Genomic DNA, 22,284 nt, shown 5'->3' on the forward strand with positions numbered 1-22,284 from the left:
AAAGACAAGAATTGGATTATGTAAACTGTTGAATTCGTATATCCGCTTTAGTAAAGAAAGTTTTTCACACCAATCCTTTTCTGTGGGAAAGTAGCTTGCGCTTTTTTTTTTTCCCAGTTGTTTCTCCTAGAGTGAAACACAAATGATACTGGGGTTGTTGTTTTCCATACAATTAAACCTCCATTTTATATAACAGACAGACTATTGGCAGCTTGTGGCAACAGGCAATATTGCATTGTTCTTCTAAAATATTCAAAGTTGTACAAATTATCACCAAATAGAAAGATGCTTATATACTTCTTTTCAAAAAGATTCATTTCATGTTCTTCTCTTGATAACCATTGCACATACAGATTAAATTATGATGTTGTCCTGGTTTCAGCTGGGATAGAGTTCATTGTCTTCCTAGTAGCTGGTATAGTGTTATGTTTTGGGTTCAGTATGAGAAGAAAGCTGATAACACACTGATGTTTTCCGTTGTTGCTAAGTAGTGTTTAGACTAAGTCAAGGGTTTTTCAGCTTCTCATGCCCAGCCAGCGAGAAGGCTGGAGGGGCACAAGAAATTGGGAAGGGACACAGCCAGGGCAGCTGACCCAAACTGGCCAGTGGGGTATTCCAGACCATGTGACATCATGCCCAGTATATAAACTGGGGGGAGTTGGCCTGGGTGGATCACTGCTCAGGGACTAACTGGGCATCGGTTGGCAAGTGGTGAGCAATTGCATTGTGCATCACTTGTTTTGGTGTATTCCAGTCCTTTTATTATTATTATTGTCGTTTTACTATTGTTGTTATTATCATTATTATTTTCTTCCTCTCTGTTCTATTAAACTGTTCTTAAACCACAAGTTTTACCTTTTTTTTTTTTTCCAGTTCTCTCACCCATCCCACTGGGGGTAGGGGTAGGAGTGAGCGAGCGGCTGGATGGTGCTTAGTTGCTGGCTGGGGTTAAACCACGACAGATGTGTTAAGTTAATCAGGTACCTCAGTAGAGCTATGTCTCTGCCCTTGAAGTACTGGTTCATAACCTGGCTTGGATTTTCCAAACGATCCTCCTATTTGTTACAGCCAGAATGACTTTCTGCAAAGCCAATTTTTCAAAGCTATGCAGTAGTTAATTAATTTAATGAAGAACAAGATCACTGACTTTAGTAGCTATTTCACAAGTACCAGCTATCTGAACCTGAGAAACACTTTAATAGCACTTCCCAATTTCTGATAAATTGGCAGCTATTATGCAGGAAACCACAGGCTACTGACATACTGGTTTTTAGGCAACTCCAACGCATAAGAACACACACGATGGACATCACCAGTAGCTTCTTTTATGTTTCTAAGTAATTAACACCACAATGGAAAAAAAGAAACCTAATAAATCTGTTCTATGTTGGATGGGTTTTTTTCATTCAAAGTAGAGGAAGTCTAGCTTAAGCTACATAACCTACGGTGCAAATTATCAAATACACTGATGAAAAGGATTAGAGTTCAATGAGATCTTGCCAAATTTAAGGTACAACACTTAAGCATGTATATCAACAACAAGAGATGGGTAAGAAAATATGTGTAGGTAAAGGAACACTATTTTGTTTATTTGAACATTTTGGTTTAAATGAGCAGGTCATGTGCTGCTTTTCCCCCCTCCTCTTTCTTACCCTTCCCATAACAATGCAAAGATGCAGATTCAGATCCTTGGTTATTGTGGCTGATAGACAGTCAAGTCACAGATGTGATACTACATAAAACAAAAAAATGATTGATATTGCAACAAACAAGAGACACTGCATCACAGTGCAGAATTTCTCTGGAAAGAATTCAGAAAGCAGATGGAAACCAGTTTTCCATAGGTTCCTCTATGATAAGGATATTTAAATAGAGCCAAATGGATAGCAGTAATTATGGCCTGGTGAGTTGTGAGCCAGAGCCCAGCCACCACTCTGCTTTACATAATGTAGCAATCAATCACCACAGCCTGGATGACTGGAGTCTAGAATTTCACTTATTACTGCTTGACCCCCCCAATTATTGTATGTGTAGTAAGTACCACATTTCAAGGATAATAAGCTGCATAAAATTTGAGTATATAACTGATGGGATACCAGATCTGTGGGAAAGAATCTAGAAAATTAGATCAACAATGGCATGCCACTGTAAATAAGGTCAATGCAAGGTTTGCACTTGAAATAAATATGACATAACCCTTCCACTCCCTCCCCCTAAGCTTTGGTGAAGAAAGACTACAATACTGTACCCTGTTCTGAGCACAGCTCATAAAGAAGAATGTGAATCAACTACAGAAATGCAAGAGGAAATCAGCAAGTGTTGTAAGAAGTCAAGAAAGCATGGCCTGAAATGAAAGAATGAACAATCTGGAATTGCTTAGTCTAAAAAGCAATGGAGTAAAATGATGAGTGGAAGCACATAAAATTCTCCAAAGACATAAAAGGCTGATGAATTGAAAATAGGAAAAATCTTGGGTTTTATATAAATAACAAGTAGGCCAAGGATTAAAGGCTTAAACTGGAGCAGGAAGACTCAGAAAGACTAGAAAAAAAAAGTCTTAAGGTGAGTGAGGCACTGAAACATCTCACCCCTGGGAAACCTGAAGTTCACCACTGAAGGTATCTTAAAGGTCTTTGAAAGCAGATAAACAACATCAGTATTAGATAGCCTTTGATCTTCCTTCCAACCTTCAATGACTAGAAAATGAGCTATATTACAGTAAACTAGAATTTTCAGACTGAATCAGATCAATTTTATTTAATGTTATGCTTCCATCACCCTATAAAACAAAAATTTGATGTTATTTTCCCACTTGATTCCTCTTCTCAAAATTCAGGGCAAATACTCTTTAATTTACCAACTGATTAAGAGTATTTTCATAAAATCTCACCTTAACTCATTTTAGTGTAGTGGTTATTGATTCCGTTCTTTAAAGCTTTAAGGAAAGTAATTGATAACAATTTATTAGAGAAAAATCATATATTTCTATACCTTCTGAATTCATGACTGCTCCAAACGTTTTTTTTTGCCATATAGGTAAGTGCATAATATACATGATATGAACACAAAGCATGAACTACATTAACAGTTGTACAAAAAAATTCTCATAGAAGAAAACTGCCTAAACAATACACTCAAAAAAGACTGTATGGAAATAATAATGCTTCACCTTTTCCAGTGGTTTTAATTGAAAATTCTTTCTTGGGAAAAATGCTACCTGCAGCTTATTGTTTCATTGAAGCTTACTGTAACAGTAGCAGGACAGCAAGCAACCTACACTGTGCTTTTATGAAATTTACCTCAAAGAAAAATGATAACTCCATAAAGAGTCTGAAAAAAAAACTTCATTAGAAGTTTGACATTGCTCAGAGGGGATTGGACTATCCTCCCCACATGCACCCTCCATTTTTGTATTGAAAGCTATCTGGAAATTATAACATAATTGAATTTAAAACCAGCTAGACAGATCAAACTTACAGACACATCATTCTCTTTTCCAAACATATATATCTAGTGATATAACAGAGTTCCCACAGTTTATAAAAGGTTGACAGTAATTTTTTAATTAAATCTATACTAAGCTATATGTTTCTGAGTTTATCTAACTTTTATTATACCAAATTCTGAAAGGCTGAATGTAAACATGAAATTTAAATATCTTTCAAAAACGGATTTTTTTCTGTATGCTTATTATCACCTAAAAGAATTCAGTGCAATATATCAGCACAACTTATTTTGAAATAAGTTCCAAGAGAAACTAGGAAGAAGAGTATGAAAATATATAATTTATATTGACTTTCTATCTGAATAATGGAGCTCTGTACCATACTTTTAGTTCAATCAATATAAATTTAAACATGAACGAAACATTCAGGCTTTTGGAAGTCAGTAATATAACAATACACATGCCAGAACAGCAAAAAGCAAAGTAGATGAAAACAAGAGATATGGAAAGTGAAGAAACTCTGAAGGAGAAAAACACAACATCACTTAAAACCCTCAAGAGATGAAGAGAACATAAGCAGAAATGAGGGAAAACGGGAAACTAAGAGAAAGGCATTGAAAAAGAAACTAAAAAGAACTGCTCAGTTCAAGCCATTTATTTCTATATACTTATAATTCCACAACTCATTCTATTTCTCTGGTAATTCATTAGATTCTTCTCGCAAAGAAACTATTTGATTCTGATATGTCTTCCAACACCCCCCCTCCCCCCCCCCATCACATACATTACTGCATTTTAAGTGTTCATATTCCCATTAGATTTCTGATGGACACTCAAGTAAATGTCTTTATTCTGAAAAACTGAAGTGCTGCATACTAACTTTACATGCTATTGCTGTGTACTAATGAAATGTTTGACTGTATATAGGCAAGTGCTATTTTAGATAGCAAAAAAAAGGTAGCTAAAAGCAAGGTAATAATTTTTGTCTGAGTAATTTTTTTCTCCTGGGAAAGGATTATTAGTTACTTCTCTAATATAATACACACATACTCCCGGTTCAAGGCATTTTAAATCACTATGGCTATTCTAAGAATTACTTTATACCAACTGGTATTATTGAAGAAGTAGTTTGGCATTTGAGGGACTGTTTATCTTTGCAAGATCACTTTGAACTCTACTTGTAACAGTATTATATGAAAGCTTTTTTCTTTATTTTATGTTCATTTAATATCTCATGCACAGAGGCATAAATGGTATGGACATTTTGAGGCTATCAGATTCACAAATGAGACCAAAATTGTGCTTGCTTTACTAAAATGCTGTTCACCCAGTCAACAACTAAAGTATCAGAGAATCTGTCCTTCAGAGTACTTATCATGACCTTCAAGTGAAATAAACTGAAAGGGTCCAAGATTATTAATGACTATAAAAGCATATGTCATATTTAATATGGAATAATTTTGTTGCAGCTTTGATGAAATTAGGAAAGTATCTTTACAGTTTGTAAAGAAAGGTATTGTTTTTCTTGATAGCAGCTGACATCACTGATCTCAAATCATATATTTAATACTACATTCTTTGAGAAAATCTGTAAAAATCAATTTGTAACTTCAGATTCTCACCAACATCAGTAAACACTAAGCAGAAATAGGGCTTAAAAAACCTGAGAAACTGTAGTCTCACTTTTCTTATTTTTCAGCACAAGTGAGTATATTTCACTTTGGGTTTTTTTCCCTTAGCTTCTAAATACTGGTCATTTCTATTTGCTTTAATTTAAAATTTCTTTCAAGCTTTCCTCAACCAAGTTACTAACACGGTCTTAAATGCTTTTAATCCTTTTATTTCTGTGACCCAGTAAGAATGCTCTTTTTGAATTACTGGAAATGTCCATAATAAAACAAATCAGATTGATCAAAAGTCAATGAGAATAAGACTAAAGCAGTGTCATAAAATTAGAATTTTAACAGCAATAAAATAAAGTTCAAATATACAGAACCACAGTAATATGCCAGTGAAGCATGATTTGAGAGTCGACTATCAGCATAGCTCAGTAACATCTGAACAACATACATTCCTGATCTCATACTGTAGTAGTAACTATTACATACAATAGTAACAATTACGGAGACACGAAGACTCAATTTGGAGATCATTCTGGAAATTATAACAACAGTTATTCCAGCCTGATGAATGTAAACCACATTCTAAATGAATTAAAAAATAGCTCAAAGGCAAGATGTGCAATTCACGAGCATTTGCTAAAAGGTGTTTAAGAGAACATCCATGATATAAATCTAAATTTTCATTATTCATTGTTTTGCAAAGAGAAACATTATTTTTATTATATCCAATTGATATTTTGGCCATAAGCAAGTTATAGGCTTCATTACTACTGTAATGAAGATCTAAAAAGGTGTGTAAATTAGCTCAAACATTGTCAAGGTAGAAAGATTAGAATTTGCCTTTTCTGAAACATGGACCATTAAGTTGGCTGCTAACTACCAAATTCTTCCAGGTGACTAGCAATAGGAAACTTAGGCTTTTAGTTGTGGCTTAGTGATTCAGAATTTTTTCATGTGAATCATCTAAGGAAATACTGAGTATCTGGAATAAAAGAAAAATATCTTAATCATCATAGCTATTGAATTATAAAATATCCAAATAAGTGATAGACAGTTTGGGAGCTATTTCTACTCAGAATTTATAAGATACTATCAAAGAATAAAGATAATAAAGAATAAAAATATCAAAGAATCCTAAACTGAAATTTTGAAAATCTAGACAGCAAAATCAGTGCTATTTTTAACTCCCTACAGGGTGGTGAGGGGTAAAGATGTGATGACACTTTATATTGCACATACATGTTTGTATTTTACACACAACACTGCACTTGAAAAAGACAGCCGTAACGTAGTTTCTAAAGCATGCTTTCAGTATATATCAATAGTGAACAATGAAGGGAATGCATTCCCCTGTTTTGGTTTATGTTAGATTTCTTCTTGATTAGTGAGCTGAACAGGCCTACTGATGTAAAAAAACAAGTACCAGAATGTAATAGGTGAAAAAGTAGCTTAAATTGTAAACACTAACAGGCAGCAGATAATTGACTATATGTGTGTGCATGCACATTCAAAATTAAACTTCTGAACCCTCATGAATACTGATCAATATAATGATGTCACAGATCGATCCATTTATTCAAAATACATAGTAATTCCATATATATATACACATATATATATCCCCTGCATATTAAATATACATGAAAAACTGTACAGAACTTCAAGCAACTTAGAAGTTATTTGGTAATAACATTCTTAGAAAGTCCTATAAGCATCAAACTAATATTGCAATACCCCTTCATCCTGCATCAAGAATAGGGACAGCTTTAATGAGTTCTTCAGATTGCTATCAGCTTCACATTCAGATAATCCACACCCATATTTCTTATTAAAAAAAAAGGAAATAGCCTCTCACTAAATGGACATAACAGCTATTAACATCTGGAATATTGAAAATACACTGAATTTCAGCTTACCAGAACTAACGCAATTTTCTCCATCCTTACTGAGCTTCCAGCCTTCGTAACATGAGCACTTGACAGTATTTTTATGCTGTTCACATACTTGACTACACTTAAGATGCTTGGTACAGTAATCCATAATCTCACAAGTTTTGTTGTCTATACTAAGACTGAATCCTGCAGGGCAGGAGCACACAATTCTTCCTCCAGGAACCACAGAACATTGATGGCTACATCCACCATTGTTAAGTGAACATTCATCTGAAATAACATCAAAAAAAAGAAAAACATTAAGGGCTGCAAGGGCTGTCACTTAAAGTCACCAGGTCAACTAAAACACATTAAAAGGCCTCTAAGAAGCACAGACTGACTTTTCCATTTGTTAAACAGCTTTCTATATTTAATTTTAAAAATATCTAATTTGCAAGTATTCAGCATGGTAGCTTTACTGCAACCTTTGAAGATTTTAGCAGGGCAGATGTGCAATGTATGTACATTTTCAGACTTTCAGGCATACTGTTTCATTCATTAAAGAATGTCTATACAGAGTCAGTCCAAAGACCATTACAGCTCAACCATCTTCAATGGTAACCAAAAGCTGAGGCACAGAGAAATAACCATACTTTCCCAAATACTTCCTTTGCCTCCAGCCACTTGAGCTTTCAGAGAGAAAGCTCCAACTCTTAGTCCTATGTATCTATATCACAAGCAACTTATCAAAGAAACATGTACAAATAAAAGTAAAAATCAGGATTTCTTTCTCCTCCTTTTCCAATAAGAGCTACTAGAGAACACTACTTCTGCATTCTCTGTGTCAGTGCTCTCACATTATATTCTGCAGGTAACTGACGATTTGCAAAGCTCTGCTAAATGAATTGAAGGTGATTTGTGAAACCATTAAAGCATCTGAATTAAAAGCATGATAATTGTGTCTGTGAGAAATTCTGCGACCTCTGGAGCAAAAAAGCACTGAACTACTCCTTACCATATAGTACTATTGATATGCAGGGAATCAATGGGAGGGCCGGACTGGTGCATTATTGCACTGGAAAATAAGCTTCACTTTTTTTTTTTTAAAATCTATTTGTGTCTTTTAGTTATTTTGTTCAATTCTAGCAAGTGTCTGAAAGTCTTGCTCATTTGTGATAAGATGTATAAAACACAACAGTTTTCTACAGAAGAATTATTTCCTTCCCACTTAAAAAAAAAAAAAAAAAAAAAGCGCCCTTCAGCCCTTCTTCTAACAGTCCTTTGTCCAGATTTCAAGTTTGGTTTTTTTAGGGCTTTTTTATCATGACAAAAAAGAATCAAGCTCCTAGTGTGTCTGACATGCAAATGTGCTGCCCAACATCCCATTTTTGTCCTTCAGTTTATACCTAGGTACGTTTTAAAACTAAATAATTAACAACTGCTGACATACCTGTTGACTAATAACACACCATCTGAAAGTTACAACAACTGTTAAAAACCAAGCTTGGCCCTATACGGTATCCAGTATACAGTGATAAAATTTCAGTAACATTAACATGAGAACTATTTTTTCAACAGGAAGTGTTGTGACAGACGATATCAGGAATAATCAGGAAAATGTGTCTAAAACAAGTACCACAAAGATTGCCTTCATCAGATCCATCAGGACAATCTCTTCTCCCATTGCAGAGCTTCTCAGGCTGTAGGCAGATGGAGGTATCATTAGCACAAGGGTATTTTGGTGGTCCACACATATAGCCCTCGCAATTATCCTCATCAGACTGATCCTCACAATCAATATCGCCATCACATAGCCACGCTTTGCTAATGCATCTCCCTTGGAGAAAAGACAATAAACACAGGAAATCAGACTTGAAGCAAACTTTAGAAAAAACCTTCAGTAACATTACACAGATACATGGGTTTTTTATTATGCTTTTCTTCTAATAGTACTTTCCTCTTAGAAGAGCAAAAAGAAACCAACTTGTACTTATGCTCCAAAGCATCAGCCACATCAGTGTTGACAGTCTCATTTTCCAAACAACATTAATCCTAATTATTTCTATGCTGAACAGAACTGCATACAGGCAGGATACATCCTCATAATCTGTTAAATATACAAAATTATATTACTTTTTTTCCTGCTTTTTTTCATCTCTCTTCCTTTATCTTCTAATCCAACAGCCTTCCATAGGAGCAATGTTTCAATATATGACTTTCTATTAGCATGGGTTTGAGAAACAAAAATCTTTCTAGGAAGTATATGCAATATAGTCCCAGATTATGTCAGACAGATGATCAGCTTTTAGACAAAATAACTACAAGAGGTGAAATGTCTTACATGATTTCAGTTTTATCAAACTGAATCAGATCATTTACTTCCCTCCTCAAATGGGGGGGGGGAATCATTTTTGTGCTGTCCATCAATGTTTAGAGACAGTCTCTTGACTGAGAAAGTGGGGTTGATCTTTAAAAAGCATAGGGGTATTAAATTAGAATCACCCAAGCCAGGGATTTTAACAGGTGAAAAATAACTAAGATTGTGAATGCTACCACTTACAGGTGTGTGTATGTGTGTGTACTCCTGTTCCAAACTATTTTTCAACTCTCTAGCATAAACTTGTTACTTGGTAGCTACAAGCAGTAGGGGTTAGTTGTAAATTTTGATAACACCTGGACTGAACAGAGGTGGCATGTACTTTATTCTCCAGTTACTAAAGAGACAACAGGCAGAACCACGGGTTAGGAGGCTGATCTTGTACTGTGCTTCTGCCTATAAACTATTCAGGCAGAGAAAAACAGGCTGGAATGGTGAAGACCCTGGAAATGTCTGGATCCATTGACAGCAATGCTGGTGGATGTACAGGGACTGACTGGTGATGCCTGAGACTGGTAACTGCAAACAGTTGCACAGCATGAACTGGCATGACTTTCTGCCCACCCTTCCCAGTTTAGCAGTAATCTTCCCACTAGGAAATTGAGACCGATTGTGATTCTGCAGGGGAAGCAAGCGAGTAAGTGTATGCAATAATCAGCTAGGGTAAAATTCTAATATTGTTGGTTCTTTAATACACCTCAGTGCCAAATCTGCTACAGGCTGTCTTTTACTCTGTATCGACCATGACACAGTTCAATATAAAACCACCTCAAAAGAGATTCTGTACTGCTGTCCATACAATGTAGCAACTGTCCCTAACTGTAACTCTGTCTGCCATAACACAGTAGCAGATTTCAATTTCCTTTAAAGGAAATATTTGGTTAAGATTAGCGTAATGCTTTTTGTTTGATATTTTTGTCTTCTTTTAATGGGAAGGGTGCTGACATCCTCACAGAATGACAATGGGATAAAATACAGTGAAACAAGAACAATGAAAGAACCATGCTTCTGCAGCACTCACAAGGCAAATGTGAGACTTTTTTCACTTTTGGTGAAGAAAAGCAGGAAGTGAAACTTCAGGATCATAGTACAGTGAGTGTGGTTTCAAACGACAGAACATAATTTTACCAGTGCAAAATCACCTGGAAAACTTAAACAGGGAGTGGTGTCAATTAGAATGAAAAGCTTTCATCATTTTCTATAGTGGTCAAAGTCCCAAATATCATACACTGAAAAGACAGAATTGCACAGACACAAGGAAACAAAGTTGTATGCATGATATGTATGCAGTTTATCATTTACATGCAATCACAAGTGTTTCAAAAAAGCATCCATTTTCTTTATTATCTTGAAATGATCCTTGATTTTATGTATTATTATAACACAGCAGTAGAATTAAAGCTAATGGAAAATACCAATGTCAAGCAAACTAACCAGATCCCAAAGTAAATTGACGTTGCTTCCAGTACAGCTCCTAATCTGTTTTTTAATCTTTTATACATACAAATGTTTACAGAGCAAATCAGTTTTCCTGCCCTTCTTTTACCTTAATGAAGATATGTTTTATAATAAAAGATTAATCTTCCACTATGATAGCTATGACATGTTCTTAAGTAGAATATACTTTCAAGGAATTAATCTTTGCCAAAATTTTAAAGAGATGGACTCAATGAAGTATTATGACTGTCTTGAAATCATTACTTAAAATTCACTGAAGTATTTTTGCTTTATTGCCCCTTATTGAAACTCATATTTTTGGTTTCCAGGAACCTTTTTAGTAAAATTCCATCATAAATTAATTGCCTCAATGGATTTATCTGTTCTTTTCCATAGCTCTTTTATGTAACAGAAAAGAAATATGTGTAAAGTAGTGAATCAGAAGTTCTGAAGCAACAAGTATGTGGGAAAGACTGATCCAAATGCTTCTCCAACATTTATTTCCTACAAATATTAGCAAGTACAACAGAATAAACTATTTTATACTTTTCAGTCTTTGTTGGGATACTGAGCCCAGGAAGTTTTTCGACCAATTGTATATTCAACTGTAGGAAAACTACTTTGACGGAGCATTAATTGCATTCAGTTTCCTCTTACAGTTAATTCGCACTGTCTAAAGCTGTAATGCCTTCCTAACCTATAGAATAGACTCAATCTCATTCCCATCAAAACGAAAAAAATGTTCTAATCTGACACATTTAATAAAATGTTGTGATGGTCAATGATCTTGCTTGACCTGCAGAACGCACCTGAGACGTAGACTGAACTACATTGTTTCAAGAACATGGTCATTTCTGGTATTTAAAAGCTTTTAGGAGAATGTTTATAAATATCTCCTGGATGAGACAAAAGAAAAAATTTCAGGGCCTAAAGACGACAGCCTGCTACCACAGAAAATGATGATACCATGAACTGAGGATAAAACCAGTGTTGGAACAACATATGTCATTTTCTAGTTTACTTGCTGTGGTGATTTCTTTTTATTTGAACTTTCAATGTCAACTGAATCCACCCCCTCCAGTCAGAAATTTCACCATTCTGAACCATCATTATGTTCAAAAAGCTTATAAAAGTAGCTGTACAAGATGTGCAGCTCTAAAGATCTGAAAGCGAGAGAGGAGACAGAGCAGGCAGAGAATAAGTGGAAGCAACACTGGTAAACGCACCTCATGACTGATAACCTTTCCACCCAGCCTTTGAACTCCTGCATGCCTCCCATTCCTATGTTCTTACTAAATCTCCTCTTTCAAAACTCCTCTCATGCCATCTCTCTCCACAGTAACCCTTTCCTCATCAGCCCTCACAGAATCTGTAGGGCAGCCCTACCAATTTCCTCATCTTCATTCTCAAAAACCCCGTCTTGCCAGCCTTCCTCTGTCAACTTCTCTCCATTCTTCTCTACTTGCCACATACTTGCATCTTGACTCTTACACTCCCCATCCAGACAGTACTATTGCTCTCCTCTTCCAGTATCATTGTGATGATCACCCCTCGACTTTATTTCCTCTCTATGTACATTCCTTACACTCCAAAGAAATCCTACTTCTTCTCTCATCTTTTTTCCCCTCTAGTATATCACTAACATATAAGAAAAAAGAAATATAAAATAGTAGCCCACAGGGTATCATTAAAAATGGTAAGATACAAAATTAACTGCTTCTTCAAAGAAATATAAAAAGCAGTAAGTATGACAAATAAACATTACAGTTCAGATCTACTGCTTACTAAACTGAAGTATTCATGGGTCTTTTACATTTGTCTTCACAGAAGTACTTGATTATGGTCATTAGAGTAATTAGATGAATTTTTAAGTGAGATTGCACAGATTCTGCTCTTGGTCCAGTACTACCAACTGCAAAGTAGGGAGATGAAATAAAAAGGACAGATTTATGTAGTACATAAAACTGAGTTGAAGTACATGCCTGTAATAATTTTTGGAGGACAGAATCAGAATTTAAAATAGGAACTTGGATCTTAATCTAATCTAATTTAGTCTAGTCTGATTTAAAAGAAGCCTAATCTAATTTAAAAGCAATACATAACCGGCTAGAAACAGCCCAACAGTAGTCACTCTCAATCAGGTAGGTATTGCATCCCATATTCTACTGCCGCGCAAACTCTAGTATATTTTTCATCCCACATCACCGCAAACAACCGTGTGATGTTCTTGAAAAAACTGGAAACGTCATTCTGATATCTGTTAACTCAAGTGTCCTGCAGCATTTTGGCTGACTTTGGATACTGCAGCTCAAGAACTGCACAGGTCGGACAGTTCCAGTGAGACCAACAAAAATATTAAAGGTATAAAAATATAAAATAAAAATAGAAGACATGCAAGAGGAAAAAAAAAGTTATTTGTTTATTCAACAAAAAATGTGGTTAAGGAGACATGCGACAGAAGTCTTTCAATATTCAAAAGATTTTTACACTGGTGAAAAGATGACTATCAATTAAGCTTGCAGCAAAGATTGAGATGACTTATTAGGAAAAAATGTTCAACTATTAGAGGCAAATTACTAAAAGGACATCTATGTAAGTTATGAAATACTCTCTGTTGGATATTCTTAAGTGCATATGAGAAAAGGAGCCGGATATGATGGGTTCTTGAGACCACCATTACTCTAAGCAGAAAAACCACGTTTGGCTGAAGGCTGACAAATGCTGTAGTTGTAACATGACACTCACACCTGTGGCATTATGACAGATTAACAAGAGCCAACAAAAACTACAGTAAGGAAAGACCCTGCAGCTACTATTTACAGCCATAGAACAAAAAAGGGGTAAACAAAAAAGTGTGCAGTAAATATTTCACTATTACTGTTCTCACCAACTGTCATTTCCCTCAAAACGTATCGGCTGTTTAACCTCCACCCATAATACACGTTCCTATCCAGACCCATCATATTCTGTATTAGGAAATCAGGTGCCACCACCTAGCAATCTATAAGGGGAGAATTAGCCAATTTCTCCTCATTTGAACAATTCCCATAAATATGGAAGCCAGACAGTATTCTTTCTTTAGAATAATCCACAGAGAAAATGACATTTATTTTGAAACCTGAAAGGATTGTGACAGAAACTGTTTCTCATAAAACCTTTACTATTCATTTGTCCCACCATATGGAATTAAACTGAAAAGTAGCTAAACAAAAATTTGCTTTTACTGTTTTCTGTTCCAATGCATTACCAACATGCCTCCTCCAGAACAGCCGTTTTGCTCCTTCCAGGACTGAGAGAAGGAAAATATTGACAGAAAAAAATTATGGATGAAACTGTCACAACTGATTCCTAAAGTGATGTTTCCGCACAACCAACAAGCATGATTGCATTTGCCCCTAAATCAAAGTCACATACCCTTGAATTTAGCAAATGTTTGATGAAAATATTTTTTTTGCTGTATTTATATGTGGCAGCCAGAGAAGTCACATTTCATCCTTCATCCTGTAAACTGAGATATTGCCCTCCATGAACACAACTGTAAACATAGGTAACCGTATAATGAGGCAGCGTAGCTGGAGACTTTTTCCCCATTTAAGCACTAGGAAAAATACATTATCAGGAAGAAGCGTATTTCCTGTGCCAGGGTTTCTATCAGTCTATTTCAGGAAACAGACCATTCTATTAAAAGTGAATAATCCCTTTTTACTTATTGAAGCTATTTCATTTAACAGTGACGCGTTCTATACATCTTTATGGAAACTATAAGAACACAAAAGGAAATGTTTTGTTCAGATGAAATTCGGTATTCTGTATTTATTTATCTGGACGTTTTGATTTCTGTAACTTCAAAATCCAAGTAGCAGCAAACCTCCAAGCACTTCTAGGACATCCTAATGTAGTTCACATATTAAAAATGAACTCTGTTCACACTGTAGATTTGAGTAAAGTATCTTACTGTATCCATACATGTCCACAAATACTTTTGGACAGAGCTCACATAAGTAGACTGCAACATTTATTATGATTAGCTATAACACAGGCATTAGAATGGGTTCTCCTTTCCTGTAATAATTACAGTTGCCTAATGGCAACAATATTACTACTTATTATATCTTGAATTAAATTTTGCTTTGCAAGTTATTTTACTCCTACTATTTCATTAAGCATTGAAAGAAATTTTAAAAAGATTAATACAATGCTGACATATATTAATTTCTTCCTTAACTGGACTGTCCTTAAGAAAATGTTCCATCTAAGCATTATTTTGCAAAATATCCTCATGTAAAGATAGTCACATTCTTTCTACATTTTTTAATGAATTATACTTAGCAAAATTTGATTTTAAACATCCTCAAAGAATGTATTTTTCTTCCAATATTGTGGTTCAAATTTCCAGTGCTGTAGTTCTAATGCTCTGAAGTTTTCTAGCTAATTACTTTATACCGTTTCAATTAACTTACTTCTAGGGCCAAAGACGGAAAATAGAAGAAAACACCTGGACTTTGAAGTACCATTAAATGCTACGTTTAAGTATTTCGTTTGATGTACTATCATACAGAACAGTTTCAGCTTTAAGTAATCTCAAAACCCATCCATTTTATATTGTAAATCAGAAAACAGGTTAGGGGAAGTACATTAATATTATTTTCCTGGTATGAGTAGAATAAGTAACATCACCTCAGTAGTATTAAACATTAAAAGCAGTATTCAAATAGTAGATACGTGATTAAATCACAGAGACAGACACACACGCACACACAACGAGTAAATGAGAGCAAAACGTATCTGCAAGCATATACCTGTACTCTTGCAGGAGAACTTTGTTTTTTCATCACATAGTCGTATAGTTCCATTACAGCCTTTTTCATCACTACCATCTTCACAGTCCTTTTCTCCATCACAGCGCCACAACTCAGGAACACAGTTCCCATCAGGACTGCACTGAAACTCCTTCCCGCTGCATCTTCCAGGAGAGGGAGTTTCTTAGAAAAATAAGAATTATATTGAAGAATTTGCTCATGTGAGTTTTTTCCATGCTAAGCGTACAATGACTTAGAATCCCCCTTCCTAACCAAAGCCAAAATCAGAGTCCCCAAGTATTACACTTAAAACTCACTATTCCTTCCTAACTCATCATGCCAACATAAGCTTCTGACAAGCTCCTTCTTATTCTTCTCACTCCCTTCACTCCCCCCTCCACAACAGGCTCAAGATAAATACCAATTGGTTTTTTTGCACATCTGTCAGACAAGAAAGAATTTGGACATGTAAGGAGCACCAACGCTGATGAAGTTTTCCCTGTGCTTCATAAGTCCTGCCTCTCACACTCAAGCTACATTCCCTCCTCTTTCTTCATTCTCCTCTTTTTTCCATCTCCTAGTTCACAAAACATGAAAGAACACACCTCTGCTCTAACTGACACAAGGCCCAACACCTGCCTGGCTTGTGCTATTACAGCACTGGCAGGCTAGCTGGAGCCTTTCTGAACTCCACAGCAATGAACTTCAGTTCAGTGCAGCTATGAAATCAGTCTTGAACATTTCAAAGCACAGTAACTATGTGATTTTAATTATTCATCACATATTTAATTCTCTAAGTATTTTCTAGATGATGGCCTTCTCAATTTTATCCTTGCCCTCCTTTTCGCAAACTATTACCACTGTATTTCTAGTATTTCATAACATACTAACAACATGTACTTTAACAATAAACTTAATACATTCCTGTTTGTACCAAAAAGGACTATTTGAATAAATTCCTATAGCACTGTCTATAAATATACGGTTCATTTTATTAAAAGTTGCCTTTTTTCTAGATAATCTGCATTCTATTGTAAATAAAGCACAGACAAGTTGCTGGAAAGTGTGCATGATGTAGCAGAGCAGGATACAGAAGATGTATAAACTGACAATAAGAGTGTAAAACAGTGCTCCTTCAGAGACAGTGGTGCAAATCCCAATGTAACATGGTGTTGTACAAAAAGGCAGGGCAGGACTTTAAGCTCTGAGGTGGATGTGAACAGGGAGGGAAGTGAGTAGCTTAGTTCCAGACCGATTATTTTGATACAGATAAATAATAATTTTTGTAAATATATAAAAATAAGGTCTTTACATTACTCATGCACAGCATTCAGCTAATTCATCTATCCGTATGAGGTATGCAACTAAATTTAGAATATAAACTCATGAAAAAGGACCGATAAAATTGTGTACAGTTACTTTGCTGTGGAAGAATTACTATGAGAAAAATATGAGAGAAAAATTTTCCCTCATTCTTATCTGATCATTCTTTGTCCTTTGCTACAAGCACCCTCCCCTTCTCTCCCCACCCAAATAAATACAATGTATAGCATTTAAATGGGACTGTAGTTTGTTAAAACATTTTTATGCTTCAGTAACACTATCAAAAAAACCCCCAAATAAAACCCCAAACCACAAAAAATTGATCACACAAAAATGAGAGGGTTACTGCATAAAAACTCCAGAAAATGTAAACGGTAACTTAAGAAATGCTGCTTACTGTCTCTTTATCTAGGCAGCATGCATCTCTGTAATAGGACAAACATCACATTTAGCATAATTCAGTAAAGTAAAACTACAAAACTTATCTCAGTATAATACCCATTCTGTTTTACAATGCATTCTTCTTCTATGTTACACTTCTGTATTATCATTTTACTCTTGATATATTTTCCATTCCAACCTTTACCAAGGTTAAAAGCATTTTCTCTTTTTCTATCAACTGAAGATGGGTCCTCTATATAGATAAATAAAGTATTCTCTGTGTTCATAAGTATTAAAATGTGGGTAGACAAAAAAAAAAAAAAGCTAACCTTCCTTGCTGCAGTTTGTTTTGGTTTCATCACTGAAATCTCCACAGTCATTGTCACCATCACACACCCAATGACTTGGGATACATCTACCATTATAACATCTGAATTGATCAGCAGAACACGAGTGAATACAGCCTAGTTCATCACTTCCATCACCACAGTCATCATCTGCAAATATTAATTTTTTAAAATTATTTTAAAAGATAAAAGATCTGAATAAAAGATGTGAGGAGAAAAAGATATTTCCAAAAAGGCAAGAGAAAAATAATGTACAGTAAATAAAATTGTATGTTTACTGCCCACAGGCATATGGTAAATTATTTCTAATGCAAGTAATTCCTTAAGTCTAGTTTACCAACAGCACTTGACTCTCATTTTGGATAGTCTAACCCCTTACACTTATTCACAGTTATCCAATCACAGACACCAGCAAGCATGAGAAGGCTGTAGATTTTCTTAATTTCAATAGTCGTGTATAACGCCTGTAACACAGGCTTCCAAACACACTGGTTTTACTTTATTCTTAGTGATTCGTTAACTTAGTTAAGCACACGCACAAAGAGCTTCATATAAACCAAAATGAAAACCTGATGTCAGAATTTCTTTTCAATAGTATTACAAATGTGGTTTCCATGTCATTGCAACAGTGCAAGGTGGAAAAAGATGGCAGCACATAAATAAGGGTGGAATGTAGTTTCTCATTACTCTAATGTTGTAGTCATTAAAACGTTCTTAAAGCAATTCCCATAATTTGATCATGATCATCAAAGGAGGGAAAAGATAAATATGTCAGGTAAACACTAAAGGGTCTCCTTGCACAGAATTTCAGTAAGCACACTGTGATAATTTGGGGAATCTGTCCATTTACAGCTATGAATTCCTGTGAGTGTCATAAAATTATAGTAACAACAAATGCTATGGTAGATGAAGAACCAACCCAATATTACTAGGATTGGCATGACATCACTCCCACATCACAAGCTCTGAGAGAAGATGCATTTGAACAGCTGTCATTCAAATATGTACTCATTCAGACAAAAGAAATAACTATATTGTAAAGTCTTCCTAGCCTTCCCTCTTGAGGGATGCTATTTATTAAATGGAACTTGCCCACAAACAACAAAAAATCAGATATTTTGGTCACTGGAACTATCTTGTTTTCTAGAAGTAGGAAATACTTTCACAAGTGATAGTTTAGCTTTTTTTTTTAATAATGAAAGTTTACATCACACTTCATTCTACAGAATATACTATTTGTAACTATTACCATATGCACTGCATCATTCCTTACAAGAAGCTTCAATATTGCTGCTTTCTAGGTCAGGTGAGTAATTTAAAAATACTATATTTATTCTCTGACCACTTACAAGTCAAACTGGCAGTATCAGTCTCAGAAGAAAAGAGTGAGTATCAAAGCAATATTTATGTAATATCTACCATATTCATTTCAGATATGGAACACTTGATACTTGCCTGAATCACAGAGCCATTTGCTGCTAATACATCTTCCATTTTTGCATATAAATTGAGTTAGTGGCTCACACGTTGGGAATTCTGTGAAAGTGTTCAATAAGAAATAAAAAAACCTATTTAATGTATATCCTCTTTAGTAATATTCTTCCACCTTCCTACAAGCATAAATTACACAAGTGTATCGTATCAAACATTTGCATCTGCCAGGTAATTAATCTGCAGAAGAAAAAAACAGGTGACACACCAGAAAGAGAGGATAAAAAGGCTTTTAAGTATAAATATTAGTCCAAACCCTATCCTTCCTCAACATGGACCACTGAAATGCATTATTCTGTGTCTTATAACATGGTCCTATATTACCATCAGACCAGGGTTGTCTTTGCTACTAAGCATGCTAATATTTACAACTAATTATAGCTTGATGACTGATACAAACCATATTTTCAATGTGTTTATTTATATAAAAAAGTTCTCCAATTGCAATAGCATTGCCAGTAAAAGACAGGAAATGGAAGACTATAAAATGAGGAGGTTAAGTACCAAGCAAAAGAACAGTCAAGAAATTAAGTTACTGTACACTGACATAATAAAAATCCAAAATTAAAATGTCAGTATTTACAATCATTTCCTTCAAGCATTCCAGTAAAAGTAGTAGAAACCTGAGACAATATCATTCACAGAGACTCATCTATATTACACACAGAGATTTGTTGTTATAATTATGTAATGCGCTTTTGCATAGAACAACTCGATTTTTTTCAGACTTGTTTTTCTTCTGAAACCAGTGATATAGCTAGGTATGTGCGTTCATACCATTAATATGTTAAAACAGTGCTTGTACCCATTCAGTTTGGAAAATACAAGATCTACTTTACAAAACCTGGCAAATCGTAGAAAACAATCTGAAAGTCTACCTTGGTTCAAAAGGAAGAAGGAGGAGCCTAAATTCTCTATACAGACCATATAGAGAGTAAGACACCTCTCAGTAACTGATACCTAATGCAAACCAAATATGACAAACATGAACAATTTGCCTGAACTGCTACTTCAAGGCAAGTTTTTCCTTCACCGAAAGGTTTCACGTTGGAAGTTCCCACACAGTACACCCTAAATGCAACAGAAAGAAATGTCCAAAATGGTGCATATAGTCCTGTCAGGCACACCGAAACAGCCCAAGACTAGAACAAATCTCCAAGTGTATTCCTCATAGGTTGCTCTAGCTACATTGGGTTGCTCTAGTGTTATTACAACTGAGACAACAAAGCTAAACTTCACAAAGATTTTGAGAATTAGGCCATGTAATTAGTACTGAAGAGTTTTTCTAAACTTGTAAAACGTGCTACAAACATAAAATTTCCTTAGGACAAGAACAGAAATAGTCATTGAAGTCAACAAAATTCTGACCTGGGTTTGCTGCCTCTTGCCATCTTTGGTGCAGAAAATGTTTTAAAAATAATTTAAAATTTTTTTTTTTTTTTTTTTTGGGGGGGGGGGTGTGGTGGGTTTTTTTTGGTTGTTTTTTTTTTTTTTTTACAGAAGCTGAGAGGAAGTTTTGGCTTAAAAAAAGTCATGCATGAACATGAAGCACCAAACCAGCTGCATAAAATAGTAAAATTTAGAGATCACCAAGAACATCATACAACTGAAGTGATTATTCTGCTTCAACACAGAAGCTGTTTTTCTTGGGGGAACACATTACAGTGACAACAAAAATCTGTTCCAAGACAAATAATGGAGATGTGCAACTACGATGGTACTTAGCTACAATATATGCCTTATGTGCTCCAAGCAAAGCTGAAAGCAATTTTTAATTTCACTTTTTAGCTGTTCAATAATTTTTCCACAAATTTAACTCATATATTAAATGTAATTTTCTCCTTTTCCATACATGAATGCCTTCATGACTTTATTTTACGTTCATCTGTCTACCCAAGACCTGTATAAAGAGACGGAAACTAATTAAAATAAATTGTATTTTCCCCCCCCCCCCCCCCCCCCCCCCATCTCATGATTCTCAGCCCATCACAGTCTTTCCAAGGATGTTTTGCACTATCTGGAGTGTTTGCTTCTCAGCCCCAGCCTCCACCATCATACACAGCTCCCTCTCACATCCTAGAGGACAGGCACAATACTTCCACTCATTGTCTCTGACAATGACCACAAGTCTTGTTTCCTTTAGGAAAGCAGTAGAAAAATAAGGAAGGTCTCTTTTCAAATTTTCTTCAGGAATGTCATGCTTCTTAGTAAATCTGGCTGTATCTTTAGAAAAAATGTATGCATTATGATATTGGCATCATCTTTCCAGTCCTGCTCACCCTAGCTATATACCAATATAAGTATGCTTAAGTTCTTGAATCAATAAGAGCCAAAAGTTATTCATAGCTGAAGACTGGTGCAGTTAAAAATCAATGATATGAAATGGTAACAAAAAGTAAACCATGATTTTACCTTTAATATAAAAACTTGTGAACACAAGAAGAATTTTAAACTGTTTCATAGAAGAAAATATATAACACTAAATAGAATAGCTAAATAAATGCCGTTAGCATGCCCATTAGCCATCAAATTATAAGGCAGAAGAAAAAATGAAATACTTGACACATTTGCACAACCACAGTGCTTGAGGATAAAGAAACAAGATTCTAAAATGTGAAGCATATGTAAAGTTTGGCCAAACTGAAAAACAGCAGGTGAAATAAATGCTGATTAAATGATCTAAAGAAATATTCCAGATCAGCTGACAGAATACCAAACAAAACATATGGGAAGAAATTACAAAGATGACATTAACTTCTGTGTATTGATAATGTGTCTGAGAACACAAGCTACAGCTAGTCAGATAAACTATGACAGTACCAAGTGCCATGCTCTACCATTACATAGAATATTAGAATTCTAGAGATTGCAAAATACAAGTCCACTGGGATCACCTATTCTACCTCTGTACACAACAGAACTTACTTGCTTTGAAGCATGGCAATTAGAAGTCCACCTTAATAATATTCTCATTTTTACTCACATAATGATTTTATTTTTATTTAGATTTTATCAAATATGTCATCTGTTTTGAAGTAACTGATCAGATATCATTTACTGTCTATATAAAATTAGCTTTCTTTTTTTCTGGTTTATATCACTATTAAAAGAAGAGAAAGGAAGACAGTAATAAGAAATAACGTAAGAGAAAGCAGGTGGATATTCCAGGAAACATAATGACTATTTACATG

General features: G+C 35.0%; 1 protein-coding gene across 1 annotated transcript in view; it reads right to left on the reverse strand.

Annotated features, from left to right (window-relative positions):
- LRP1B (low density lipoprotein receptor-related protein 1B) overlaps positions 1-22,284 on the reverse strand; it is a 582,545-nt gene that overhangs the window by 242,757 nt on the left and 317,504 nt on the right. The window contains exons 19-23 of the mRNA XM_010575228.1: positions 19,058-19,138; positions 17,585-17,752; positions 15,552-15,734; positions 8,575-8,775; positions 6,984-7,229 (exon numbers count right to left, since the gene is read on the reverse strand). Coding sequence (XP_010573530.1) covers positions 6,984-7,229; positions 8,575-8,775; positions 15,552-15,734; positions 17,585-17,752; positions 19,058-19,138 — 879 coding nt within the window. The remainder of the gene's footprint in view (positions 1-6,983; positions 7,230-8,574; positions 8,776-15,551; positions 15,735-17,584; positions 17,753-19,057; positions 19,139-22,284) is intronic.

The sequence above is a fragment of the Haliaeetus leucocephalus genome, unplaced genomic scaffold (assembly GCF_000737465.1).
Source record: "Haliaeetus leucocephalus isolate CR32 unplaced genomic scaffold, Haliaeetus_leucocephalus-4.0 Scaffold451, whole genome shotgun sequence".
Lineage (NCBI taxonomy): Eukaryota > Metazoa > Chordata > Aves > Accipitriformes > Accipitridae > Haliaeetus > Haliaeetus leucocephalus.